Here is a 27,994-nt window from a genome sequence, read left to right as displayed (position 1 = left end):
GGCGGCGGCTCCCGGCGGCGGAGCGGGCGGGGCTGCGCTCGGCTCGCTGTCGGGGCGCGGCTGGGGGAGCGTCGGAGAAGTCGCTCTCCGGCCTCCTGGCGGCCTCGCGGGCCGAGCGTGCGGGGTCTGATCCCAGCTCTGTCCTTTTGTGGTCAGGGAATGCGAGCCCTTTCGGTCTTACCAGAAGAGTAAGTGCTGCTGTCACAGTAAAAGGTAAAGCATGTAACACGTCCCCGAACTAAAGACAGATGATGCCAAGACTAACTCCAACAAGCAACAATTACAAACCTCCCCAACGCATCCTTGCTGTTGCCGCAGCCTCTCGGTGCACCGCGCGCCAACGTGCCGAGACTCTGGGCAGGTGCTCTGCATTTTGGTTTTCTTCCTAGTAGAATAAGGGGATGGAGTTAAATCAGTAGTTCTCAGCCCTGGCTAACCATTAGAACCACCTGGGGATGTTTTTAAAAATACCCAGTAACTAGATCTCTAAGGAGCGGAGCCCAAGTATTTTTAAAAAGTTCTCCAGCTAATTCTAGGAGGCATCTCACGTTGAGAATCCCTGGGCTAAACCATGTCTAAGGCTGTTTTCAACTTTGGCATTCTCTCATTTTCGGTTGAAATCACTATGGGATTCGGTTACATAGTAGAAAAGTGGCTTCGTGACGCAGGCGAAGAGAAGTGGGTGCTGATTTAGAATACACCATTCTTGAATTTTTCTGAGAAATAGCTGAAGATTACTGATTGATTGACTCATTCACCCATTTGCAGAGTAGCACCTTAAATCCCGGTTGGTGTGTAACCGCGAAAAGATCAGTGAATGAAATGGTTAAGTGGTAGCATAAAGCAGAACATTAAATGCCACCAAGATAAGAATTCTGAATAAAAATGTTGGATGCTGCATACGTATGTGTTTATGCTTAAACGTGTACTATAATTTATTTTTCAAATATTTCCTGAGTACTCACCATGGGTCCCCTTACATGTATTAACTCATTTAATCCCCAGAACTGTTATCCTCAACTTTCAGATGAAGAATCTGAGGTACAGAACAGTTAAGTAGTAGAGCTGGTAAGTGGTAGAGCTGGGATACAAATCCAGGCTATTTGACTCCAGAGCCTGAGTGTAACCACTTTATCTGCTGCATAAGCACAGGCAAGACCCCGCGAGGGGAGGCTCTGTCTCTTGTCACTGTGCCCTTCTAGCCTGTGGGCACAGCTGAAGGGAATCCTGGCAGGGGAGGAGTGTTTGGGAAGAGGCTCCCTCCAGTGAGGGGCTGATCAATAGAAGGGGGAAGAGTGAGAGCATCACCAGGCAGCCTAGTCCAGTCCTCCCCCCAACCTCCGCTTGGCTCCAGTTTCCAACTGCAGTGAGCAAGCAAAATAGAAGCTTACTGGAAGGTGCTCAGTGCCTCACTCCCAGAGCTGTGGGGCCTGGGAGGAAAGAGCCGGGGTTGGAGGGGGTTGCTAGGGAATGTGAAACAGAGGGCAGGGGCTAATGAGGGGGGTTGGTGTTGGGGGTTTCAGGGGTGAGTTTGTGAATGTTAAGATTAGGCTGACTCAGGGAGGGTGCCAGCCCATCCTGTGTTACCCTCACCCCCCTGGCACAAGGGCTTGATGTTTTCATGATCAGTAGAGAGACTGCCAGGACTCTGCAGACATCAGCTCCGCCCCCCTCTCCGCACACTGGCTGTTCCTTTGCCCTAGAGCTGGGCAGAGGACAGGGGAACCTGAATCTGGGGACCCCCCCATCTCTCCAGGGTCCTCCTCCGGGTGCTTTTTATCTAGGCGTTTGCTGCTCACTGTGTAATTTCAGTTTCTGCTGAGTTGAAGCTCAGCTCCCCACCCGACTTTGGTTGAGATGGACACAAGCTTCATGGATCTCTGAAGAATGACTCTTGACATTTGAAATCTTTCTGCCCACATCTCCTTACACTTTCCCACCCGGATTATTTTTTCTTAGAATGAATGAATGCAACTCCACGTTCCCCACCTCACCCCTCCTCCCCATTTCCTTATTCTTTTGAGTTTCTTTCTGAGTTAGCTTTAGTTAATAAGCCCTGGGCCAAACATTAGGGCCGGAAGCTGCTGAGTCAATAAGGGTTGGGTGAGGACTGAAGGAGAACATGGAGAGAGTGGAGAAGGCTTCTCACACTGGGAAGTCTGGCTGGGTTTCAAGAGGGGGGGGGGTGCTGTTGGTGGTGTGGCCAAGTTCCAAATGTTGGCCTGAAGCCAGTGCTCAAAGAAAAGGGGCCCTCAAGACAGTCTAAATGGCTCCCTGTGGGAAGTGACCTCCCAGTCCTTCTCCACAAAATGCATGGGTTTCCCTTGGATCCTCAAAGATGAGAGCAGTCAAGTCATTTCCCCAGCGTCTGCTCTCAATCAGATTTATATTTTTTCTCTCCCAGCCACTCCCAGAGTTCAAGCTTTGGCTACAGCCAGAATTCAGAGGCAGGCAAAAGGATTCCAGTGCTGGAGGGGTGGGTGGGGTGAGAAAGTCCTCATGTTGTGTGTTTTGGGGAGGAAGAGGCTGACCCTGGGACATATGCTCCACAGCTCTGCTGCCAGATGAGGTGGAGGGAGAAGTTAACCCTGCAGTGTGTTCTGGAAGTGTTTGCTTGTAAGCTAGAGGCAGAAGCTGGAAAATGTGTAATCCGGGGAAGCTGAAAAACAGGGAACACAGATGGAGGCAAAGAAAGCTGTTAGAGGGGGAAAGGGCTAGAGAAAGCCTCAGCTTCCAATCAGATAGGCCCGAAGCCTTTGCTGGACTTGAATGTTAATCAGTTTTTTAAATTATTTTGAAATAGCTATAGACTCAGAGGAAGTTGCAAAAAATAATACATGAAGCCCTATGTACCCTTCACCCAGCTTCCCTCACTGGTGACATCTTCCATAACTGTAGCACAATCTCAAAACAGGAAGCTGACATACACACACTTTTAACTAGCTTACAGGCCTTATTCAGTTTTCATCAGTGTTTACGTGCATTCACGTGTGTAAGTATGTGTATGTGTGTGTAGCTCTATGCGATTTTATCCCTTTTGCAAGTGTATAGACTTGAAAACCTACCACCAAAATCAAGATACACATCTCTTCATCACCACAAAGGAGCTTTCTTTTTTTGGGTATGTATGTATGTATTTTATTTGTTAAAGATTTTATTTATTTATTAGAGAGCACAAGCTGGGAGAAAAGCATAGGGAGAGGGAGAGGGAGAAGCAGACTCCCCGCTGAGCAGGGAGCCCAGTATGTGGCTGGATCCCAGGACCCCAGGATCATGACCTTAGCTGAGGGCAGATGCTTAACCTACTGAGCCACCCAGGCCCCCCTGTTTATTTATTTTTTGAAGTATAATTAACACACCATGTTATGTTAGCACGGTGTAACGTGCTATCTTTTTATATTCACCTCCTCCCATCCCTGTCCCCTGACAATCACTAATCTGTTTGTCATCTCTATAGTTTTAATTGGTTTTAATTTCATGAATTTTCAAACTCTTAACTCAAATACAAGAAGTTCTCTGGCAGGTTGCTTATTCAAACATTGAGTTTCCTTCATTCTCCAGATCCTCTAGCTTCTTCATTCCGTGGCCCCCCTTCTTCTACAACATTGTGCCCCACTCCAACAATCTGGTCTCATTCCTCCTTTAGGGAAAATTGACATGTCTAAATTTACTAGGCTGGGCTAGGACTCTTGCACTCCCCCCTTCGCCCTCCTTTGCCCCACTATTTATAGCCAGGCTAATTTTGTGAGCCTCTCTCTCTCTCTCTCTCTCTCTCCCCACTCCTTCCTCCTGTGGTGGGTGAGATGACTTCTCAAATATTTGGGCAGAGGAGGTCAGAAGCAGATTCTTGGCATCTGATTTCAGCCTTGGATTTAGCAGGAGCCAGCAGGGTGGCGATGAAGGGAGGCAGAAGCTGCAGGTGCAGAGAGGAAGGCACCTGGGCCTCTAAAGGCATTTGACCCTGGTTGGAGATCTCTGTTCAGAGTCAGGAGTCCTGGGTTCTATCCTGATCTTATTACTCTGCATTCTCATATCAGCTCTACAGTCTGGAGCTCTGCGATAGAAAAGGGATGGAGAGGGCAGATCTGGGGATAAGAAAGGATCCTGGTGCCTGCTTGTTGGCAGCGCATGTGTTTCCTTGATAGCACCTATTTAGAGGCATGCTAGTCCCCTAGAGGGGATGCCTATAGTGTAGGTTGCAAAAACAGGGGCCCAAATCTTTAAATGCTTAGTAACTTGCCCAGGCAAGGGTTGTCCCAGGGCCTGCAGAGAGAAAGCCTACCTTTTTGTGTGTTTTTAAAAGTATAATCTTGGGGGAGGTGAGTGGGGGCAGGGGGTGACTGGGTGACGGGAATTAAGGAGGGCACATGATGTGATGAGCACTGGGTGTTATGTGCAACTGATGAATCACTGAACTCTACATCCGCAACTAAGAATGTTCTACATGTTGGCTAATTGAATTTAAATTAAAAAAAGGGTAATCTTGGACAAAGAAGTAAGAGAGACAAAAGGGGCATGGGAAGAGAAATTAGGTAGAGTGCACTGGAGCTTTTAAGAAAGGGAGGGAGGAGAGAAAAAAAGTATATTTTAAAGATTTCATTTTTAAGTAATCTCTCCACCTAGCACGGGGCTCAATCTTAGAACCCTGAGATGAAGAGTCGCATGCTCTACCGACTGAGCCAGAGGTGCCCCATGAGAAGATGAAACCTTAAGGATAGGAGAGAGAGAGTTGTAGGGACAGAGACATTAGAGACATTGAGAAATCATCGGAGAAGGGTTCCAGGTGATAGAGACAAGAAGGGGGACAAAATTAGAGTTTGGGAGGAGACAAAACCAGATAGAGAGGGAGAGGAAAGAGGACAGGTGGATATACACAAGACCAACGCCCAGGGAGAAGGGGAGGTGAGAGCAAGAGAGGTTCCAGTTGTGCCAAATTATTTCCTATCTCTCCTCCGGGCCCCATTTCTGGATTGGAGTTATAAATAGCAGAGGGTTGGAAAATGTCCCCCCTCCCTCTGCTTCTGTCTCAGCCTGACGGGAAGGGAGAGGAAGAGGGGCAGGTCTGCTGGTCCCGGTGGAGATCCTTGCAAAGCCCCACCCAGATCCCGCCTGGTGCCGACTGGGGTGCACTGCCTTCTCCATTCCCTCCCCGTCCGAGGGTGGGAAACGGTCAGTTCAGGGAAGGGGCCTGAGAGCCGAAGACAACCTTTCCATGTCTCTGCCTCTGGGTCCAATCTTTTTCATCTTTGCCCTTGCTCTTCTTGGACCCCTCACTCCCTTTCCCCAGCTTAATTGATTTCCTCTTCCTGTATCCATCACTTCAGTCATTTTTCTTTTCTCCCTTCGTTCCATTCCTTTTATTTATTTATTTAGGCAAGTTCTGCGCCCAAGGTGGGACTGGAACTCGCCATCCCGAGGTCAAGAATCGCTGGCTCTTCGGATGAGGCAGCCAGGCGCCCCCTCAATTCCTCATTGATCAAACTCTCGCTCTTCTTTCTCTCTTTTCTCTTTGTTTCTACCCGCCTTCTTTGCTCTCCGCCCCAGACCTGCTGAATTTCTCTCTCCTCTTGTTTCTGTCTTTTCCTCGGTTCGCCTGAATGCTGGGGATGTGGCTAGCACAGCCGTTGTCGCTGCCGGTCTCTGGGTGGGATGGGACCGTTTGATTGGAGCAGCGCGCCGGGCGCCCTACGCGACCCTGGAGAGAAGGGAGCGCCAGGACCACACAGGACCCTCCCCTTTCATCTCGCGGTCGGCCTCTCCCCCCAGCCTGTCCTTCAGCCTCCCGCACTTCTCGTTTCTCACCCTCCTTTCTCTTTTTCGGTCTTTTTCTATCTGGACTTGTCCTCTCTGTCCCCGTTCTCGGGCGCCGCCCTCACCACTCCCGGGCTTGGGACGGAGTAGGGGGAAGGGCAGGAGCGCGCGGGCGGGGGCGGGGGCGGGGGCGGGGGCGGGGCCGAAGCCGGGGGTGGGGGGGTGGCGGGGGGAGGCGGGCGGGCGAGCGAGGCCGGTTCCCGCCCAGGGTCGCCAGCCTGGACACCCCTTTGCGACGCCGCGAAGTCTCCACCTGCCGCGCGGGGGCGGGGCCGGGGCGGGGCTCCCGGGGCCGGGGGCGGGGAGGCGGGAGCCGGAACGCACGCCTGGGCTGCGGCTGCCGCAGTCGCCTAGCGGGTGTTGGGGGCGCCGGGCGGCCTGGCGGCGGGAGGGGGGTGGCGAGGAGAGGGACTGCGAGGCCCCTTCAGACCTGCGGGACTCGAGATCGGAGAGCCGCCGTGGGAGACCTGGGGCTCCGGCACCAGCGAGTGTTTTGCGCTCGTGGGGAGCGCGCCCAGCGTTCGCCGCATGGCGGGGGCTCGGGGCCGTGGTCCCTGGGGGCCGCCCGGGATCCGATGCCTTCTTGGCTCCCTGCTGGCCGCGCTGCTCGCCCCGGGGGCTGTCGCCTTCAATCTGGACGTGACGGGCGCCCTGAGCAAGGAGGGCGAGCCGGGGAGCCTCTTCGGCTTCTCGGTGGCTCTGCACCGGCAGCTGCAGCCCCGACCCCAGAGCTGGTGAGTCACAGCACCCGCCCAGGGTCCCCGTGCCGAGCCACACATCCCTCCCCTTCCCCATCTCTCCGTTTTTCAACCCCACGTCGACTCAGGCTGTCCGTAGATAACCCGCACTTCAACCTTGCCTCCTCGGTCGCGGGTCCGGAGGCGCGCCCTCAGGGCCTGAGATCAGGGGCTTGCTTTGGGGGTGAGTTGGAGAGCGAGGTTCCTTTCTTGACGGGGAACTCTCTCCTTTTGCCTTTCCCCCAAACTTGCATCCGTGCTCCAGCCCCGGGGGTCTGTGACTTCCCCTCCTTCAGAGGACTGGATACTGTCAGGAAGGGGGACTGGACTTCTTGTCTCCGCTTCGGGCAGGAGGAGAGGGAAAGGAGAAAGACGTTGAAGACACCATGGGAGGGATGGAGGGTGGACCCCAGAAATAACCTCCATCAGAACATCGCCATGGCATAGAGGGAAGACAGGAGGACACTGGAGGCCAGGAGAGCCCTGCCATTTAGTTCTGTGACTCAAGAGCATGGGAAGGTTGGAAGAGGACCTGGGAGACTATGGCAACCTGTAGTAGATGATTTGATGATAAAGTGGCAGGAAACAGAGCCCCCAAAAGTTGTAGCAGCAGCAGCAGCAGGAGTGAGAGCGAGATCCAGGACAGATGCTGGGCCAGCTTGTTCCCCTTCCTCCTCCTCAGGAAATTGCCAGGTCTAGGAATCTCAGCAGTGGGGGAAAGCAGGGAGGAGTGAGGGGCAGAGAACCATCCTAGTTATTTTCTGATCAGTTCAGACGCATGGGAGATGGGCACATGTGTGTGGGGCCTGTGTCTGTCATGTTTCCTGTGCTATTGGTTCCTGCTACACGTATGATTTTATGAAGAGAGACAAGGGGAAGAAAGCTTCCCACCCCCTCCTGCCAGGGGGCTTTGCTTTCCTAGGCTAGGGCCTAAGCCACACTAAGTGTCCATTACTGGGATCAATGCCGTCCACTGGGATTGTCTCCTCCCCGGCACTATTGGCCTGAGGGCAGAGGCTAGGGACAGGAGCTCATTTCTCTTCCCTCCCGTTCCGTTCCGGGAGGAGAGGCTGGGTCTCAATTTTTCTTCTTCCATTACCCCTGTCATCAGGGAGCATGGTCAGTGGTTCCCCCAAACTTTGGGAGAGATAAAAAGCAACTGACTTCATTTCTTCTTCAGTCTTCTATCTGCTTCCTACCCCATCTCTGCCTCCCTCCCTCCCTTCTTCCCCCATCTGCCAGAGTTCCAGGACTGGAGGCCTTTTTAGGACATGCTGAACTCTCTGAGCTATTTCCAGGCAAATTCTAGGTTATTTTTAATAGCTTGGTCTCTTGTTATTTCCCCCTCCTCTCTGAAGGTGGCCCCCGAATAGGTCTCCCAAAGCCAAGCTGGGGGCTTTCCCAGAGGAGCCTGACTGCCTAAGCCTGCTTTTGCTCCAGCAAGGGGTGCTGTGCTGCCTGGTGGCATGTGAGACACCAGGTTCCTTGCTCAGTCCCTAGCTTTTGAGTTGCAGGTCACCTTCACCAGCATCCACCCATTGAAAAGCCTCACCCATTTTGATGTCTTTCAGTCTTGCTCTTGGATGAGACTTTGATGTCAAACCTTCTTTGCTCTGTGGTTTCAGCCTCATTTGTATCTTCCAACTGTAAAATGGCGTTAAACAGTAGGACTCCCAGATAGAGTGGTTGTGGAGTTTAAGAATTCTTAGTATATATAAAACCATTAGAATAGCGTAAGGCCCAGAGGGAGTGCTCTGGAAGTGTTAGCACTGTTATTCCCGTATCATGTCGTGCTCCAAAGAGCTAGAGAATAGCTATAGCACCTTGCTGCAAGCCTGGATCCAAAGGCTTGGCTAGATCGCCCTGGCTGAGTCAGCTTTCAGGCCAAGCACCCTCCCCAGAGGGCCACCCAGATTGAGAGTCAGGGAGGGCAGGCCTCGGTCAGAGCCTTCGAGCGCATGCAGAATTGAGAGGTGCAGTGGTAGTGGGCTACTCCTTTGCTTCCACTTAGCTAGGCTCTCAGGGAATCCCTCTGCCCCCAGCTGCTGACACGCTCTAGCTTTTGTCTGCAGTGGCTACAGCTGTGGCTCGTGTTCTGTCCAGAGGCCTGGGTGGCTGGGGTTTGTGAGACGAAGCCAGAAAAGTGTGTGGCTGGGGCAGAGGTGGAGGGACTAGAGAGGCTGTTCCAGGGAGGGCAGGCTGGTCTGTTCCCCACTGAGAGTGAGGCTGGGCATGTGTATGCGCCAGCTCCTTTCCTCCCTGTGGAACCCTTCCCTCCACTCTCCTCCCTACTCTAGACCTCTAGGGGAGATGTGAACACTGAGCGCTGATTGTAGCTTTTCCTGGTGCTTAGCTATGAGCTGACCAGGCGAGGCAGTGGGTGTGCCTGTGAGCCCACATAACGTGCATGTTCTACAGATGAGTCCACATGCATCCAACGGGGCAAGCACAAAGATGAACAAGGGAGCCTCAGTCCTCCAAGAGATGGCCATCTCTGAGTTTGGAGGTGTGTGTTGGGGGTACTGCGGACTTGTCTCAAGATTGGCCACGCCACCAGGTTTCCTTTTCTGTGTGGGATACCCTCCCGTCCCCTTCCTACTGGTTTTGTTTTTTGTTTTGGAGTGGTCTCGGTATTCTGGAGATGGCTCATCATTTGGTTGCATATGGTGGAAGATGCATGGGTTTTGAAATTGGGCAGATGTGGATTTGAATTCCAGCATCCTTCTTAACGTGTCTCAGTGAGTCTCCTCATCTGAAAGACACGGGAAGAATCCTCACATAGGATTGTTGGGAAGCTTAAATGAGAGAATGCATGTAGGTTGCCTAGCTTGATGCCTGGAGCATAGGCAGAGGGTGACAAACGTTAGGTCCTCATATCCCTGGCATCTAGCCTAGGGACTGACCCACAGTGGGTGCCGAATAAATGTTACTTCCTTGTCTCACCAGTGCCTGACACAGGGCTTGGCAGGTGATAGGGTCTCAATACACAGGCTGGTAATGAGTGCCAACCGACCATGCCCGCTTCCTTGCCACTCCCCGCCCCCTCCTCTCCCTGGACACTGGCTCTGACGCGGGATGACAGCTGCTAAGAGACCAGAGCTGTGGGAAGGGAGAGTGGCTCTGTGCCCTCCCCTCCCCCTCAGAACTGGCAGAGTACCCCATAGATGCCTGTCTGCAATATTGTCTGACACAACTTTGGGCCTTGTCCCCCAGCAAGGGAGACGGAGGAAAGACTGGGACAGAGGCCTTGAGGTTTGCCCTGCGTCTACTTCTGAGTCCCTCCTTCTGTGGAGAGAGATCCTTGTAGTCAGCTGGGTGCCAGTCACCTCACCTTACCCCTTCGTTCGCTCCCAGCCTGGGGCTCAGCCCCAGGGGACCCAGGCAACCTCCATTCCCAGCATAGTCCTCCCCTGGGGAAGAAGCCTTGGCTGTGATCATGGAAAATTGTCCTGCCAAGAAAGTTCTAGCTGGGAAAGTGTCTGAGGGGGAGGTAAGGGAGAGGATAGGGTTGGGGGCAGGGAGGGTGGGAGGAATGGGGAAAATCATGGATGTGGGGAGGACAAGGAACAATGGGGAAGGGGATTCAGGGTATGGGCAGAAAAATGGGGGTAGGACTGGAGACAGATGAGAAACTTGCCCCTACCTCCATGCCAGCTGGAGTGACTGAGACAATCCTGGGTTGGCAGTGTTGCTGGGGGGATGGGGTCTCCGTTGGGTCCCTGACGAAGGGGAAACAGGCCCGGATCTAGCCTCTTCCTTGGCTTCTGAAGCTGGTGCCTGGACCACCTCGTGGTGCCAGCCTGGGACGCTGTTACTTTTGCTCTCAGCATTCTTGGCATTTCTGGGTGGGTTCCAACTGGACTGGGCTTGGGGAGGAGGGCAGAGCTTGGGGATGGGCCAGGACGTGGGTAGGGAAGGCCTGGTCAGGAACAGGTGCTGGGAACAGGCGGTTCTTTCAAACTAGCTGTGCTGGCCAGGCCACTTGGTTTGGCATGTGTGCACACACACGTGTGTGTGTGTGTGTGTGTGTGTGTGTGTGTCTACAGTGCGTGTGGGCCCTCATCCAGGGCATATGTGTGTCTGTGCTTATGTAATGTGATGATTGCATGGTATTAATTTGCCCTTGCCAGGACTCAGGGAAATGGACTTCCAGCGCTCCTCCTTAGTTCTTCAACACTCACTTGGTTGGGAGGGGCTGGGCCTGAGCAGTGCTGGGGAGGCACAGCACTCCGGCTGCTAACCCCTGCCCCTGCTCCGCTGTGCAGGCTGCTGGTGGGTGCTCCGCAGGCCCTGGCTCTGCCCGGGCAGCAGGCGAATCGCACCGGAGGCCTCTTTGCTTGCCCCCTGAGCCTGGAAGAGACTGACTGCTACAGAGTGGACATCGACCGTGGAGGTGTAGACCCTGCAGGGTTGGGGGCGTGTGGCACAGGAAGGGGAAGGAGAGGACTTGGCCTCCTCTTCCCTCTCCTCATTCCCACTGTCCTGCCTCTAGCTGATGTGCAGAAGGAGAGTAAGGAGAACCAGTGGTTGGGAGTCAGCGTTCGGAGTCAGGGACCTGGGGGGAAGATTGTCGTGAGTACCACTTCTTGGGACTGTGTGCAAGGTGTGTGTGTGTGTATATGGCACAAACCATATGTCCCTGTGCTCAGGTGTGCTTGAGTGTGGTACGATGGCCTGATTCCCAGGACCAAAGTTACAAGACACAGTATGTGTCCCTACAAATTTAAAACCATCTAACCGTCCATCTGTCCATTTGTCAAACTCTTTTTTTTTAATTTTAAAGATTTTTAAAAAAGATTTTATTTATTTATTCATGAGAGACACACACAGAGAGAGAGGCAGAGACACAGGCAGAGGGAGAAGCAGGCTCCATGCAGGGAGCCCAATGTGGGACTCGATCCCAGGACCCTGGGATCACACCCTGAGCCGAAGGCAGATGCTCAACCGCTGACCCCCCAGGCACCCCCATTTGTTAAACTCTTACTGAGAACCTTTTAAGCATCAGGCTTGTGCTAGTTACTGAGACACGAAGTGTAAAGCCTGGTCCAGGGCTCAAAAAGCCGACCGCATCGTTATGGAGACTCATTCTCTGTTTCTCTGTATCATCACTGATATGCACAAACACACTACTGTGAGTCGCGGTGCGCAGAATGTGGCCAATGTTATGTGAGCAGTCCAGTCCCCAGTGCGTGAACGTCCAAGGGAGGCGTGGAGAGAGGGTGGAGGTGTCAGGCAGCCTTCGGAGAATGAGCAATGCTCCCAGCGCACAGCGAGGGGAGTTCTTTGAGGGCAAAGTGGGGGCACTTACAAAGGCCCAGAGGCAGGACAGCTTGGCCCGGTGGGGACAGAGGTCCGGCGGGTCTGGGGGCTGTGTGCCAGCTTAGTCCTGCCTCGAGTGCCTGCCAGGGCAGAGCGGGAACAAGGCCGCTTCCTGCGGGGACGAGGGAGTGAGTGTAGGGCCAGGGCGTGTGCATTGCCTGACGCTGGGCGGGGTGGTACCCAAGTGACCCATGTCGCTGCGCTGTGCATGCTCGGAAGTGGTGCTCCGCAGACGTCTGCAGGTGCGCCCACCCGCGTTGCCTCCTCCTGCAGACCTGCGCGCACCGGTACGAGGCGCGGCAGCGAGTAGACCAGATCCTGGAGACCAGGGATGTGATCGGCCGCTGCTTCGTGCTGAGCCAAGACCTGGCCGCCCGCGATGAACTGGATGGCGGGGAGTGGAAGTTCTGTGAGGGGCGCCCCCAGGGCCACGAACAGTTTGGGTTCTGCCAGCAGGGCACAGCTGCCGCCTTCTCCCCCGACAGCCACTACCTCCTCTTTGGGGCCCCGGGAACCTATAACTGGAAGGGTGAGTCACTCCTTGGGGAGGAGAGAAGGGACCCAAAATGTCCTCTGACCTCAGAGCTGGGACTGGGGGCAGCGCGTGGCCAGGCACGCCCACACGTTCCCCCTGCGGCCCCGGGCACCGCCTCGTGTCCCAGGCCAGCCGAGCCAGCGCACACGCAAATGGGGTGTCTTCTGTCCTTCGAATGGCCGAGCGCTCCTCACCCTGCTGGCATGAGCCCACATGCACGGCTGGGCCCGCTCCGACACCCCAGCCCCCACCTCATCACTCCCATTCCTGTCTCCGCACACCCTGGCTGAGCTGCCACTCGGTGAGTGCGGTGGCAAGTCCGGGGGACCTGCAGGCTTGGGCCGGGGAAGGGGTGGGCATGGGGCTGCGGAGGACAGGACGGGCTTCCCTGTGTGCCTGTCCGGCTGGCGCATGGCCCCAGAGGAGCCCCCCACCCCACCCCCCCCGCCCTGGGCACTAACAGGTCTGTCCTTGCAGGCACTGCCAGGGTGGAGCTCTGTGCGCCGGGCTCGGTGGACCTGGCGCACCTGGACGACGGGCCCTACGAGGCGGGGGGAGAAAAGGAGCAGGACCCCCGCCTCATCCCAGTCCCTGCCAACAGCTACTTTGGTAGGGACCCCTCCCTGGCCCAGAGCTGCTCTAACCCTCTACTCTCTCTTGTCCTCCCTCTCCACACTCCCATCCTTCTGTCTCTGGCTCTGGCTCTGTCTCTGGCTCCTCTCCGGTCTCTCTCTGTCTTTCCGTCTCTGATTCTTATCTTGCTGGTCTCTTTGTCTCTCTCCTATGCTTTCTCCACCTCCTCTTCTTCCTCCTTCTTGCCTTTATGTCTGTCTCTACCTCCCCACTCTGTGGCCCCTCCTCTGGATGTCCCGTCCTTGGTGTCTTCCCCCACCCGCCCCCCGCAGGGTTGCTCTTTGTGACCAACATTGATAGCTCAGACCCTGACCAGCTGGTGTATAAAACTTTGGATCCCGCTGACCGGCTCCCAGGACCAGCCGGAGACTTGGCCTTGAATAGCTACTTAGGTTTGTAAGCTCCCACCATGTCCCCCTGGGCCCTGGGGGCTTGGCCTGGCCTCCCCTCCTCTCCTGCCCTGCCCTGCCCTCACCAATGCACACTCAGGGAAATACATATTGGGCCCAAATTTCCAAGAAGAAATGGGCCCAGTGAGCAGGCCTGAGAAGATGTCCCAAGGGGGATGACCTAGGGGGCTGTGAATGGGGGTCTCCCTGGAGGAAGAACTATGTGGGCTGAGCCTGGATTGGGAGAGAAAGGGGCTAGAGCTCTAGTGAGAGTTTCTCAGAGGGCTGGATGATTAGCTCATGCCAGAGAGAGGTCTAGCCTTGTTGGTAAGTACCTCTCATTGTCTCCTCTCCCCTTTGCAGAGGGGGAGGAAACCAGACCTGGGTGATGTTTGGGTGAATCAAGGTCTTTCCCACTTCCCCATCTCTCCCCCCTGTCCACGTGAAGACTTCCTCTCCCTGCCAGCATGGTGGGAGTGGGAGCAAAGTAGGTGCATTAGATGGGGCTGGGGCCTCGTGGGTGTGCAGAGGGGAGAGCAGCTCCCTGGGAGTCTCGCACGTGGTGCCCTGCTCAGCTGTTTCCCAGGCAGCTGGCCTTCCTGGCCATTGCCTTGCTCTTTCTTCCCCAGGCCCCGAGGCTGACGCATGGCACTTCTTGTGCCAAACTGTAGTCTGGGCTGTGGGAGGGCAGCTGGGTCTCCGGAGGGGGAGGCAGAGCAGTCCAGTTGTGGTGGTGCTAGCTTGGCGGGCACCTATACCTTTTGGCTCCAGACCCCTGAGGAGGGGGCCCACTGGGGGGAGCCTGGTCACACCTTGGCTCCTGAGGCTTTTGGGGAGTGCTCACTGGTAAGTCCCTCCACCCAGGTTTCTCCATTGACTCGGGGAAGGGTCTGGTGCGTGCAGAGGAGCTGAGCTTTGTGGCAGGGGCCCCTCGTGCCAACCACAAGGGAGCTGTGGTCATTCTGCGCAAAGACAGCGCCAGCCGCCTGGTGCCCGAAGTCATGCTGTCTGGGGAGCGCCTGACATCTGGCTTTGGCTACTCACTGGCTGTGGCCGATCTCAACAACGATGGGTGAGAGTGGGCACAGGAGAGTGCAGCCTGGGGGGTGCTGGGCCTCTGGCATCTTTCTGGCTCCCATGGCTGGGGAGGAAGCCACACTGACCAGTTTCCCTCTCTCCATAGCTGGACAGACCTGGTAGTGGGTGCCCCCTACTTCTTTGAGCGCCAAGAAGAGCTGGGGGGTGCTGTCTATGTGTACCTGAACCAGGGAGGTCACTGGGCTGGGGTGTCCCCTCTCCGGCTGTGTGGTTCCCCTGACTCCATGTTCGGGATCAGCCTGGCTGTCTTGGGAGACCTCAACCAAGACGGCTTTGCAGGTGTGACTGGGAACTGGAAAGCCTTGGGGGTGGGGAGTGGGGGAGGGGACAGGGGAAGGGCAGAGGCAGGGCAGGGGTAGGGGGGTGGCAGGGGGAATGCCTCAGAGCTTAAGGGGGAAAGCTCTAGGAGAGAAGCAACCTGGGCTCCCATCTGAGCTTTACCATTTACCAGCTTTGTGACCTTGTACAGGTAAACTTTTGGAGCTGGTTAAGATCTGCAGAGAGCAGCCAAGAGGCTTAAAAATGATGTGTGTAAGGTGCTGGCAGGGAGAGGAAGGTGCCCGGGACTTAGTAGCCTCTCAATAAAATAGAGAACATATTACATGGAAGTGAATGGCTGAGGGAAAGTTGGGGTCTGCATGACCCCCCTCCCCAGCCCTACCCCAGTCTGATTAGCTTTTTCCTGTGCCCACAGATATTGCTGTGGGGGCTCCCTTTGATGGGGATGGGAAAGTCTTTATCTACCATGGGAGCAGCCTAGGGGTTGTCGTCAAACCTTCCCAGGTGAGGGGGGGTCTTGGGATGAGGTGTGGAGGGAATGGGTGTGGGCAGTCTGGGGGGCACAACAGCGGAGGGCAGGGGGTGGAGCTGGTGGTGATGCTGTGGGGAAGCTGATGGGATGGTCCTGCAGGTGCTGGAGGGTGAGGCTGTGGGCGTAAAGAGCTTTGGCTATTCCCTGTCGGGTGGCCTGGATGTGGATGGGAACCATTACCCGGACCTGCTGGTTGGCTCCCTGGCCGACACTGCTGTGCTCTTCAGGTGGGCCCCTTCCCCTCCTCTCCTCTCCTCTGCCTCCCTGAGGCCAGCTCCTCCCTTTCCCTGCCTGAGAGTCTCTTGTTTCTTGTGCTCCACTCGCCATTCCCAGGGCCAGACCCATCCTTCAAGTCTCCCATGAGGTCTTCATCGCTCCCCGAACCATTGACCTGGAGCAGCCCAACTGCGCTGCTGGCCACTTGGTCTGGTGAGGCAGGATCCAAGGGGAGGCAGGGAGATTTCAGGGTCCGCTTTCCCCCATCCTCCCTTTCTCTGCCCAGTGTGGGGCTGGGGGGCTGGGCTGGGGCAGGAGTGAGGCGTTGGCCCGTCAGCCTTGCCTGCCTCAGGAGCCACCCTTGCCACCCCCCCCCAGTGTGGACCTGAGGGTCTGTTTCAGCTACATCGCAACACCCAGCAGCTACAGCCCTATTGTGGGTGAGTGAGGTCCCCTCCAATTTTCCACCCTGTTGGGTTTCAGGGTGGGTCACTCTGAGGTGGACAGAGGGCATCTTGGAGACAGGGTCAGATTAGTGCAGTTCCCCAGCTCACTGGCTCCTCTCTTCTCCCCACATGCCACAGCCCTGGATTATGTGTTAGATGGGGACACAGACAGGAGGCTCCGGGGCCAGGTCCCCCGTGTGACCTTCCTGAGCCGTGGCCCAGACGACCCCAAGCACCAGTCTTCAGGCACTGTGTGGCTGAAGCACCAGCATGACCGAGTCTGTGGAGACACCATGTTCCAGCTACAGGTGGACACTGGCCCCTTGGCGGGGGTGGGGAGTGGGGGAGGTCATTGTCATCGCCTGACTTCTTTTCTTTGGTTCCTTTTAGCTGCTTCCCTAACATGCTCACACTTCATTCTTTGATTTAAACTTTTGGGGAAGCCTCCCTGATGGGCTGATCTCCTCCTCACCTGTTGCCTTCTTGTGTCTTCTGCCTTCTGTGTCCAGAGTACAAGTTCTGTCCTCCATGGAGGTGGAGATGGCAGGTTCCCTTGTCACATCTGGTCCTCAATGTCCTAGATCCTGGTCTCTTCCCTTTTCCATGCCAGTTGCTCTCCCTCTCCCTCATTCTGGTCTCTACCTCTCTCTTTCATCTCCTCGAGCTTCTTGGCAGCTTTCAGAACCTGTCCTAGGTCTGGCTGGGGCCTGAGGATTGTTCTAGTATCTGTGTCCATCTTTCCTCTTCCCAGGAGAATGTCAAAGACAAGCTTCGGGCCATTGTGGTGACTCTGTCCTACAATCTTCAGACCCCGCGGCTCCGGCGACAGGCTCCTGGCCAGGGGCTGCCCCCAGTGGCCCCCATCCTCAATGCTCACCAGTCCAGCACACAACGGACAGAGGTGAGCTCAGGAGAGGGAGCTGGAAGGAGTAATGTCACCATCCTTCACAGTGACAAGCATTCAGAGCTTCTGAAACTCCTTCACACGCTACCCCAGTAATTCCTCATGTTGCTAGGTGCTGTGACAAGTAGACCCCAAAATGGAAAATGGCCCAACTGATTACGTGTTCCTAGTTAGAAGGGACACCGGGCCTCGGTTCCACCCTTTCATTCAGGGCTGACGGGGATCAGCCATCTTCAGACGCGACTCCAGGTCCTTAGGTCACTTCTGTCCCTATCAGCTGGAGGGGGGAGCGCGAAGCTCCTTGTAGGGCTCTCCTGGGCAGTCCGGGGGTGATGCCCTTCACTTCTCTTCACATTCTAAGCCCGGGATCCGTTCTGGATTCCCCAGCAAGGGACGCTGGGGAAGTGTGGTCAGGGCTGGCCTGCGGGCCTCCACCTCAGTGTCTTCACACTTGTACCGAGGTGGGGGGGCCGTGGCTCAGGGTGGCCGGTGGGCGGCTCAGTACCACGCTGGGGCAAGCAGCAGATCTGAGGGCTGAGCGCCGTCCCACCTCGCCCGCCTGACCCGGGAATGAGCCTCTCCTCGCATCTCCCCCCAGATCCACTTCCTGAAGCAAGGCTGTGGCGAGGACAAGGTCTGCCAGAGCAATCTGCAGCTGGTCCAGGCCCGCTTCTGCGCCCGGGTCAGCGACTCGGAGTTCCAGCCTCTGCCCATGTGAGGGGGAGCCGGGGTGGGGTACAGGGGGAAGGCAAGAGTTCAAGGAAGAAAAGGAAGCCCCCTCAGGAGGGCGGAGGGTCAGTGATGGGGCCCAGAGGCCCTCCTGGCAAGGAAGAGCCTTGACGAGACACAGAATAGGGTGCAGCTGATGCGCAGCGCACTCCCTAGTCTTCCTAACCCAGCGATGTAGGGCTTGTTATTAGCTGCTTTGTGGATGGAAAATGGGGGCCTAGAGTGATTGACTTAGCTGCCTCAGGTGAGCAAGTAAGGGAGCTCGGACCGGAACAGCGGTCTCTTGGGCTGGGAAGACCTGAGGCCTGGACTGGGGTGGAGGGAACTGTGGGGCAGCCAGCAGGAGGAGAGACTCGGGGAGTGGAGGCAGGAGAGGGAAGTGTTCAGATCAAGACTGAGTGGGATCTGACCTCCAGGGATGCGGACGGGACAACAGCCCTGTTTGCCCTGAGTGGGCAGCCCGTCATTGGCCTGGAGCTCACAGTCACCAACCTGCCTTCGGATCCAGCCCAGCCCCAGGCTGATGGGGATGATGCTCACGAAGCCCAGCTTCTGGTCACCCTCCCTGCCTCTCTGCACTACTCAGGAGTCCGAGCCCTGGACCCTGCGGTGAGGACCTGTGGCGGGGGTTGGGGTGCTCGGAGGCTCCAGTAACCCCGGCTGACCTCTCCTTCTCTCCCCGCCGCAGGAGAAGCCGCTCTGCGTGTCCAACGAGAATGCCTCCCATGTGGAGTGCGAGCTGGGGAACCCCATGAAGAGAGGTGCCCAGGTTGGCACATCAGCACTTATCCCTGTCCGAGTGCATCTCTAAGCCCTGACCCCTTCTCCAGCCCCTAGCCTTCCCTGACTCACATTGCTCCCCACTCCTGGCCTAGGTCACTTTTTACCTCATCCTTAGCACCTCAGGGATCACTATTGAGACCACAGAGCTGGAAGTGGAGCTGCTGTTGGCTACGTAAGCCTGGTGGGCCAGGGGGTGGTGAGGGAAGGGGCAGCTGGGCCGGTGCCACTTGGATGGGGCTCTGCTGCCTTCATCGGAGCCCTTGGGGCGGTGCCTGTGCCCCACTACCCATGCCCGCTCCTGCCCGCATGCCAGGATCAGTGAGCAGGACCTGCATCTCATCTCCGTCCGAGCGCGTGTCTTCATTGAGCTGCCACTGTCCATTGCAGGGTAAGCTCTGTCTGCATGGGCAGACCGGTCAGAGGGGTGGGTGTTGCTCCCCTGTCCGATTGGCCAGGCCCTGGGCCTCCTCAGCCCCCATTTTGACCTGTCCATGCTAGGGTGGCCGTTCCCCAGCAGCTTTTCTTCTCTGGTGTGGTGCGCGGTGAGAGCGCCATGAAGTCTGAGCGGGATATAGGCAGCAAGGTCAAGTATGAGGTCACGGTGAGTGTCCTGTAAGGCCCCTCCCTCCTTGACACAGAGAGAGGCTGAGACATGTCCCAAGAGCTGTGGTTCTCCTGGCCTATGGCGGTTTGATGGTCCAGTGGGTTCAAGGCCTCCTCTCACTCCTGGACCTTGATTGCGGCCAGTTGTGTGTTTGGGGCCTCACTTGACCGCTTCCTGGTCATCCCTGTATAGACATCTCACCTGTCCGACTGGATAGGCCATGAGGGCACAGGGAAGCTTTTCTGTGAGGGGCCTTAGCTGGGGGATGGGGGCAGTGGGGGCGGGCTTATATCTCTCCTTAGAACTCTGCCCTTGGTTAGCTGGGGCCTCTGCAGTCTCGCAGGGACATGTCCAGACCTTCCTGGTTTTGGGGTGGGCAGGAGAATGATGCCTGGTGAGGCCTTAGGATCCCAAGTCCTTGTTGCGATTCTGCTTCCTGATGCCTTTCCCTCAGCCCTTGTCCCTTCTGTCTCTGCAGATTTCGGGCCTGCTCCGAAACTGAGCGCCATCCCTTCACACTCCCTTGTGCCCACAGGTCTCCAACCAAGGCCAGTCACTTAACACCCTGGGCTCTGCCTTCCTCAACATCATGTGGCCCCATGAGATTGCCAACGGGAAGTGGCTGCTGTACCCCATGCGAGTGGAGCTGGAGGGCGGGCAGGGGCCCAGGCGGAAGGGCCTCTGTTCCCCAAGGCCCAACATCCTCCATCTGGTGAGGCTTAGGCAGAGTGGTTAGGGCCGTTGAGGCAGGGTGACAGGGGTTAGATTTTGGGAAGATGTCGTGGGGAGCCAGGGGGAAGGATGTGGGGAGGAGATGCCCTCTCGGGGTGGCTGTGTTTGGAGGGACGCTCACTGCTCCCACTGCCTGCGTCCAGGATGTGGACAGCAGGGATAGGAGGCGGCGGGAACTGGAGCAGCCCAAGCAGGAGGAGCATCCTGAGCATCTGGAGCCCAGCACATCCTGGTGGCCAGTGTCCTCTGCTGAGAAGAAGAAAAACATCACCCTGGTGAGGGCAGGGCAAACATGGTACAGTCAGAATGTGGGGCGGGGGTGTTGGTGACGTGACGGGGGGCGCTGACGCACATGAGCTTTCGGGGGCTGGGTGTCCAAGGGGCTGGCCTGTTGAAAGATGTGGTGGATGGGCAGCCCTGTGGCTCAGCGGTTTAGCGCCGCCTTCAGCCCAGGGCATGATCCTGGAGACCCGGGATCCAGTCCCACATTGGGCTCCCTGGATGGAGCCTGATTCTCCCTCTGTCTGTGTCTCTGCCTGTCTCTGTCTCTTGTGAATAAATAAATAAAATCTTAAAAAAAAATAAGTGGATGTGTTGAGCTGAATGGAGTTAGGTCAGACCTGGACAGAGCAGGGCTTAAGTACCCTGTCCCCCAGCTGTCCCAGGAGATGCTGGGGGACAGGGTACGACAGCCGCCTCTTCCTTCAGTGGGTTTGGGCTTAGCACAGGAGTGTGGCTTTGCCCAACATGGACCTGGATTCAAGTATCTCTTCTTCCACTTCTCAGCTTTGCTAGCTGTGCAACCTGAGCCGGGTCACAGGGCCTCTTTTTTTTTTTTTTTTTTAAATCTTATTTTTAAGTAACCTCCACACCCAGTGTGGTGCTTGAACTTACAACCCCAAGATCAAGAGTCTCATGCTCCACTGACTGAGCCAGCCAGGTGCCTCTTTCTCTCTTTTTATTTTGTTTTTATTTTATTTTTTATTTTTTTATTATTATTATTTTAATTTTTTATTTACTTATGATAGTCACACACACACACACACACACACACACACACACAGGCAGAGACACAGGCTGAGGGAGAAGCAGGCTCCATGCACTGGGAACCCGATGTGGGATCCGATCCCGGATCTCCAGGATCGCGCCCTGGGCCAAAGGCAGGCGCTAAACCACTGCACCACCCAGGGATCCCCTATTTTTATTTTTTTTAAAGTTTTATTTATTTATTCATGAGAGACCCAGAGAGAGGGCCGAAGGAGAGCAGGCCGAAGGAGAGCAGGCTCCATGCAGGGAGCCTGACATGGGATTCGATCCTGGGTCTCCAGGATCACGCCCTGGGCCGAAGGCGGTGCCAGACTGCTGTGCCACCCTGGCTGCCCTCTCTCTCTCTTTTTAAAGTAATTTCCTTTCGCCTGGCAGCCATTGTAGAATGAGGGGTAGAGCGGCAGGTACTTTTTAGAGACCAGATTCCCAAATTCACCATCGCCACTTTGCCACCTCCCTGATTCCCGGAAACCTAGGCTACAATAAGAGATACCCTGTAGTGACATAAAATTCAATAAACAGTTTGTCAAAAAAAATATTTTTCTTTGGCCAGCATGGGGCTCGAACTCATGACCCTGAAGTCAAGAGTTACATGCTCTATGGACTGAGCCAGTCAGGCACCCTACACCTGGCCTCTTTGAACTTTAATTTGGAAAATGGGGATGATAATAATATGCATCTTGCAGGACAGCTGTGAAGCTTTAATAAGTACCTTGCAGACAAGAGGTGCTCAGTAAATGGGGCCGTTATTATATAACGTAAGCATTAATTGGGGAAGTTACTGTGTTGCTGCTGTCAAATGGGAGACCTCCTCCCTGCTCCTCATGTGTTTCAAAGCCAGATAGACCAAATTTGGGGTAGGCTGCTCTTTTGGACCATGGGGTTAGTTTGGGGAGACTTTCTGGAGGAGGCGAGTTTGAGGTTGGATAAGGAAAATGGGAGAGATATGAATGAGGAACAAGGGCAAAAGGGGATCTAAGGTGCGGGAGCTCATGGAGGGATGGAGTGAAGTCTGCAGGCAGACTCTGTGTCTCTATGTGAGGGTGCTGGGCCCTGCGGAGGCTCAGTGGGCTGGGGCCAGCTGGCTCAGAGCCCTGCCTGTCCTGGCCCCTAGGACTGTGCCCGGGGCACTGCCAACTGTGTGGTATTCAGCTGCCCTCTATATAGCTTTGACCGCGCCGCTGTGCTGCATGTGTGGGGCCGCCTCTGGAACAGCACCTTCTTGGAGGTAAGAGCACTGTGGTGGTGCTGGCTGGCATCTTCTTCCCCAGCAGGCCCTCTGGGGCTCACTGCCCTTCCAGCCTTCTCCCTGGCCGGATGCAGCCTGCTCTTAACCCGAGACAGGCAGAAATGCCCTCTGCATTGGACGCCATTCCTTTTACAATTTCCGGAGCTGGGGCGGGGGGCATGGGGCATGTGGGAGAAGGCTGGCCTCCTCTGCTCCCTTAGGAGTACTCAGCTGTGAAGTCCCTGGAAGTGACTGTCCGAGCCAATATCACCGTGAAGTCATCTATCAAGAACTTGGTGCTTAGAGATGCCTCCACAGTGGTGAGCTGCAGGCCTGGGGAAGTTGGGGTGGGGAAGCTCTTCCTTCTCTTTGCTCCAGCCCTTGTTCCCCTAACCCTTCATTCCCCAGATCCCAGTGATGGTTTACCTGGACCCCGTGGCTGTGGTGGCAGAAGGAGTCCCCTGGTGGGTCATCCTCCTGGCTGTGCTGGCGGGACTACTGGTGCTGGCGCTGCTGGTGCTGCTCATGTGGAAGGTGAGGGTTGGGGAGGTGGGGCTGCCAGGGGCTGGGCCTCCCTGTTGGGCAGGTGGCCTTTCATGCTATGGTTCTCTTTCCCACCCTCTCTCTCATTTATTCAGCCCACTTGCATTGAACACTTGTATGTCCCAGGGACTCTGTCGGGCTCTGAATGTTTCAGAGAGAAGTCAGATACAGGTCTTGTCCTCAGGGACTTGGTAGTCTAGTGGGGGACATGAGCCTTGTGTAAGGACAAGGCAGTAGGCACGAAGGCAAGATCGTGCAGTGAGGGTTCAGAGGTGAGAAGCCATGACAGCAGGTGGCCAGCCCAGAAGAAGGTGGAGTCATGGGATCTGGATGTGGGAGACGAGGTGGGTGGGACCATGGGAGGCAGAGTCATGGAAGCAGGGAAGTGGGGTCTGATTTAGCGAGAGCATGGCAGGGAAGGCTGGGAAGGAAACTGACAGAGAAGACACAACAGCGTGGAGACCAACCTCTAGGACTGGACTCAGAACCTCCACGTCCCAGGCTCTACATGGGCCCATCTTCGTACACAAGAGTGTAGACAATCCCGTTTGGGTCTGGGGTTCCATGTAAAAGCACACGCGTGCACAGGTCAGTACAGGGACTCCCATCCACCACCAGTCATCACACCCTGAACCAAATGCCACATCTGGGCTACGGGGAACCATCCGGGCTTTGGGCCCTCGTGGAAAACTGCCCCTGGTCTTCCCTGGACCAGTTGCAGACCAAGCTCACTGTTTGGCGAATGTGAGTCATCAGTGGACCAGGCCTCATGATGAACGTCCTAACTGTTGGGAGCCTGGCCAGTCTTTGGGGAGATTCATACCTTCGTGAAACTGGCTCCAGAATCCCTGCTCCTGGTTTCATGGAAGGGGGACAGAGTAGAGATGAGGGCCTCTATGCTTCCTGAGTCTTCCCGTCCTCCGCCTCTTTTGCTCCCCCACCCCTTGACATCCCAGTGTGGCTTCTTCCATCGGAGCAGTCAGAGCTCATCTTTTCCCACCAACTATCACCGGGCCCATCTGGCTGTGCAGCCCTCGGCCGTGGAAGCTGGGGGCCCAGGGACTGTGGGGTAATTGTGTGTGTGCATGTGTGTGCGTATGCATATGTTTGTGTGTGTGAGTGTGAGTGTGAGCACAGCCCCCAGCATTCAGGGGACCAAGAAATGAGATTGCACAAGGGTGATGTGAGTTCTAGGAAAAGGGGCGGAAGGTAATTCTAAGGGTGAGATCCTAAGGGTGAGTATACCCAACCTGAGGCATATCGGGAGGGGTGGCTGGGCTCATGTAATATGAGCATGTGGGAGTGCGGCAGGGTGCCGTGCATGGCTTTTCTGTGGGCACGAGTGTGCAGAGAAAAACGTGCAAGGACATGCTGTGCAGTCTGAGCATGTGAGTCTCGGGGGAGCCTGAGTGTGAGTGTGCAAGGGGCACGTTTCCACCTTGGTGCCTAAGAGCCCGCATGTTCACGATGCAGGGAGCAGCTAGGCCACCATATTCATGGACAGGAGGGCACCGCCCCGGGGAGGATGCTGTTTGAGGACACAGGGTGTGTGTCTGAAGCTTGAGAGGAGTCATTCCGAGTATGCAGGGGTCTAGGGAGACCTCAGATCTCCTTTACGTCTTGGGGCATGCTACTGGGTCTCATAAAAACTTGGGCGGGGACAGCAGTCCTGCTGTTCCGTTTTCAACCCCCTTTCAGGAGCCAAGGGAGATGTCCTTGGTCCTGCACCTTTGGCCCCTCCTGGTCTCTCTCACTGTGAGTGAGGACCTGGGGGCCCAGCATTCACTGTGGCACCTGTGGGGGACGCGCACCGCCCTGGGTGCGGTCCGACCTGGCGTCCAGGTCTGCGGCAGTTGGTGCTCTCCGTCCCACTGATGGTGGAGGCAAGGCGCTGAGCTGTGCTGGGCGTCTGCTCCAGGGGCCTCAGGCCTGCAGGGTCCTCATGCCTGACCTGGGGTCCTTACAGATGGGATTCTTCAAGCGGGCACGGTACCCCGAGGCCACTGTACCCCAGTACCACGCGGTGAAGATCCCGCGGGAAGACCGGCAGCAGTTCAAGGAGGAGAAGACAGGCACCATTCTGAGGAACAACTGGGGCAGCCCCCGCCGGGAGGGCCCCGATGCACACCCCATCCTGGCTGCAGATGGGCACCCTGAGCCAGGCTCCGATGGGCATCCCATGTCAAGCACCGCCTAGCTCGCTGTGTCCCCTCCACCCTTTCCTCGGACATGGCTCCTTGGGATGAAGATGGTAGAGTGGGTTGCTGGTGTCCCATCAGGATGAGGCATAGGTGTCTCCCTGCACCCTTACAAGGAGCGCCCCCCAACACTTACCCTTAGAACACTGAGATGAGGGCAGTATATCAGGAAGGGGCTGTGGGACAGGGGAAGGGCAGCGATGTCCTGACGCAAAAGTGGGAGCAGGGACCTCGATTCCTCCCTCTCCATTTACCCCGTTTAACTGGGCCCCAAGGACTTGTCCCCCTGAAAGTGCCTTAAGCCCAGAAGGGTGGGGAGGAGGTTGTGTTGCTGACTCAGGGGCTCTTTCCTCCCTGTTTCCTGTCTCTTCTGACCTTAGTTTGGTGCATCAATCTAGTGGATTTTGTCTATTTATTAAAAAATATTTCAGGATAAAACCTCTGGCTTCTTTGTTGAGTCCTGCTCCTCCTCGTCCAGGGTCCCCAGGAGACGGCTGCTTCTTTGCACCCCCAGGGCTCAGGGCAGAGGTGGTAGCGAGAGGGAGGGCTGGGGGCCAGCAGGGGTGCACGTATGATGACTTTTGTGATGAGCTCCTGGAGGCACATGGATGTGGTCTCAGGCAAAGACGAGGGGGAGCTTTACTAGGGGAACAAGGGAAAGCGACAGGGAACTGCTCTAGCAGTGGGTGGGCAAAAAGTGGGAGACCCAGCCTAGGAATTCGCAGTCAGGGATAGGACAGGATGTCACTTTCCTTCCTGCAGCCAGATAGGAAATAGAGCTTTTCCACCTTGGAAGGAAGGATTGAAGTGAGACCTGTGGCAGAGATAGGAGAAGGGAGAAGAGGGGGTGATGGGGAGCGTGGCTTCTCTGCCTGGATCCCTCTCAGTAGAAGACAGACTCCGCCGGTAGGCGGGATTGCTCGGCCCGGCCCAAGGCTGGACTTGGGCAAGAGTTATTTCACAGCCTTCCCCATGATGTGGGGCCCAACAGGCAACCACTTGAAGGGAGGGGGTTGTTGTTCCATCTGGAGGTGGGAGAACTGGGCACTCTCGAGATCCTTCCAAGTCTCCCTGGTGAGGCAGCAGCCATCCCCGATGTGTTTCCAGGTGGGCTCTACAACTTGCTGCCACAGGAAGGCCCAGCTTCCACGTGGCTCAGCCACATGCTCCCAGAAAAGGAACAGTCCTCCCTGGCAGAGAAGAGAGAGTTAGTGTCACTTCTGGGCTCCATTCCAAAACCTTCCTCTCACCTCACCTGCAGCCCCCTGGTCGCGCCTGGTCAAACCTCTTAGGGAAGCAGGGGTTGCTGGTCTGCAGGTTTATGGAGCAAATCATTGTGCTCTGGACTTTTCCTGTGGCTCCTGGCTCTTACCCTCCCCCTCAGAAGCTGCCAGTGGGGATGGTGGCCAGAGGGCAGACAGACGGACACGGAGAGACAGGAGCAGAGGTCTTGCTGTATACGGAGGCGCCACCTTCTGACTCAGACGCGTTCAATCCAACCTTATGCTTTGGCCAACGTCCCAGGGAAATCTTGCACCTGACTCCTGATGGACTCAGCCCTTCTCTCCTTGCGAACCCTCTCTAGAAGATCTCCTGCACCCTGGTGCTCTGAATCTACCGACTACAAGCCGGTGACATCCAAATCTCTATGTGCAGGCAACATCTTTTTCTGACTTCTGGATCTGGGCCTCCAACTGCCTCTATGGCTTTTCTGCCGGCCTGTCTCGGTGGCATCTCAGACCTAACCAGGTCCCAGGCAGGTTTCTCTCATTTCAGCAAATGACACTTCCCTCTACCCTCCCACTTGCCCTCCACCAGTCACTCATGCCAGAAACCTGGAAACCATCCTAAACTCCTTTCACACCCAGTTCGAAATCTTATGGATTCTATTTCCTCAAACATCTCCATCTAGAACGCTCTTACTTTCCCTGCTCCTCCACATTCTGTTTAATGTCTCAGGTCTCAATGTAAACATCACCTCCTTAGGTGTCCCCCCACCCCCATCAGGTGGCTCTCCTGTGTGCTTCCACGGCACCCTGGCACCCTGTCTGCCCCAGGGAGGCGCTGCTCGCTGCTCGCATTCGCCCCTTACCAGCAGAGGGGGGTGGAAAGTGCTAGGACACCGCATCCCCTACCCTGGAGTGGCCAGCTCGGTGGTCGCCTGCCCCTCGCCCATTCCCGCTCCGTCCTGCTCACCGGCCTCAGCACTCTCTTGACCTCCTGCAGGACCCTCCTCGGACTCTGCACAGAGCACAGCACCAGGGTGCTGACCACCACATCCATGGAGCTGTCAGCCACTTGTCTCATGTCCTCTCCGGAAGCCACCACAAACTGTTCATATTGGAGATGCCTGTTCTCAGCCATGCTCTTTGTCAAGAACTTCTCGAAGTGGGGATTTGGGTCCAGGCAGGTGATCCTGCAGCCCGCTGGGTAGAACTGGAAGTTGGCCCCGGTGCCACAGCCCAGCTCCAGCAAGGCCACCTTCCCGGAGGCTCCTGTAAGCCTGTTTATCTGGCCAAAGAGCTCCTGTTTCTTACGCTCCATCTTGCGGTTGCCCTTGGCCGTCAGCACAGCCATTAGGTAGGGGAAGTAGGCTTTGCACAGGGGCTGCCAGCAGCCCAGTAGAGCCATCAGGTGCAGGGGCAGCGTCAGGAGCAGCAGCAGCAGCTGCAGCAGGCAGACCAGGGCATCCATGACCCACTGACTCGAGGCACTGGTTTTTTTTCTTCCTCCGGTGCTGCAGACAGGAGTCTCTTACCCCTGTGACGGGACTTTGTTCCCTGTGTTCTACTTGTCAATTTTCTCTTTGCCAGGGTGGGGAGGGTGTATGGAATCCGGCCAGAGGGCACAGGTCCTACAGCCCTGTAGTTTTATGTGGGGTAGAGGAACAGGTGGTGCCGATGTCCTGAGTTCTGGGGCACTGGCAGTTGAAGGTGGCAGTTGAAGGTTTAGAGGGGAGAGGGGAGGGCAGAAGGGGGGACATGTCTCAGATCACAGCTTCGCGGGGGCCAAATGGCGGATGGAGCTGACTCATGGGCATGTGCTGCCCTCATTCTGTCCCCAGGATCTGTTCAGGTTATGCAAGCTGGAAAATCTGGTTGGGTTCCCCTGGCACATCCCCAGGGCTCTGTAAACTGTAACATGCCTTTGCCCCAGATAGGAGACAAACTCAGGATATTCAGGGTAAGGCCTGATTGGCCAGAACAGGAGGGAGGTTGCAGGTCAAAAGAA

At 56.0% G+C, this 27,994-nt stretch overlaps 2 protein-coding genes across 8 annotated transcripts; one reads left to right on the top strand and one right to left on the bottom strand.

Annotated features, from left to right (window-relative positions):
• The first annotated feature begins 6,150 nt into the window (after positions 1 to 6,150).
• On the top strand, positions 6,151 to 25,201 carry ITGA7 (integrin subunit alpha 7). 7 transcript variants are annotated; one of them, XM_038549572.1, is made up of 28 exons: positions 6,151 to 6,545; positions 10,814 to 10,941; positions 11,041 to 11,120; positions 12,141 to 12,396; positions 12,880 to 13,011; positions 13,308 to 13,427; positions 14,289 to 14,496; positions 14,608 to 14,801; positions 15,217 to 15,305; positions 15,433 to 15,560; positions 15,667 to 15,762; positions 15,928 to 15,989; positions 16,134 to 16,303; positions 16,747 to 16,896; positions 17,498 to 17,613; positions 18,045 to 18,237; positions 18,317 to 18,397; positions 18,504 to 18,583; positions 18,725 to 18,799; positions 18,910 to 19,012; positions 19,551 to 19,727; positions 19,891 to 20,022; positions 21,909 to 22,022; positions 22,244 to 22,342; positions 22,431 to 22,556; positions 23,522 to 23,634; positions 24,039 to 24,110; positions 24,532 to 25,201. In XM_038549572.1, exons 1-28 carry the CDS (start codon positions 6,340 to 6,342, stop codon positions 24,590 to 24,592), a joined length of 3,561 nt encoding a protein of 1,186 aa, XP_038405500.1. In that variant the 5' UTR covers positions 6,151 to 6,339; the 3' UTR covers positions 24,593 to 25,201. The 7 variants fall into 7 exon arrangements, with proteins under 7 accessions (XP_038405500.1, XP_038405504.1, XP_038405503.1 ...); XM_038549576.1 differs by lacking the exon at positions 12,880 to 13,011; XM_038549575.1 differs by lacking the exon at positions 13,308 to 13,427.
• Positions 25,159 to 27,702, bottom strand: METTL7B (methyltransferase like 7B). Its single transcript, XM_038549579.1, has 2 exons — positions 26,960 to 27,702; positions 25,159 to 25,953 (listed from the first exon to the last, which is right to left on the bottom strand). Exons 1-2 carry the CDS (start codon positions 27,455 to 27,457, stop codon positions 25,717 to 25,719), a joined length of 735 nt encoding a protein of 244 aa, XP_038405507.1. The 5' UTR covers positions 27,458 to 27,702; the 3' UTR covers positions 25,159 to 25,716.
• Positions 27,703 to 27,994: the final 292 nt, after the last annotated feature.

The sequence above is a fragment of the Canis lupus genome, chromosome 10 (genome assembly GCF_011100685.1).
Source record: "Canis lupus familiaris isolate Mischka breed German Shepherd chromosome 10, alternate assembly UU_Cfam_GSD_1.0, whole genome shotgun sequence".
Taxonomy (NCBI): Eukaryota; Metazoa; Chordata; class Mammalia; order Carnivora; family Canidae; genus Canis; species Canis lupus.
This window is presented reverse-complemented; position numbering and strand designations above follow the sequence as displayed.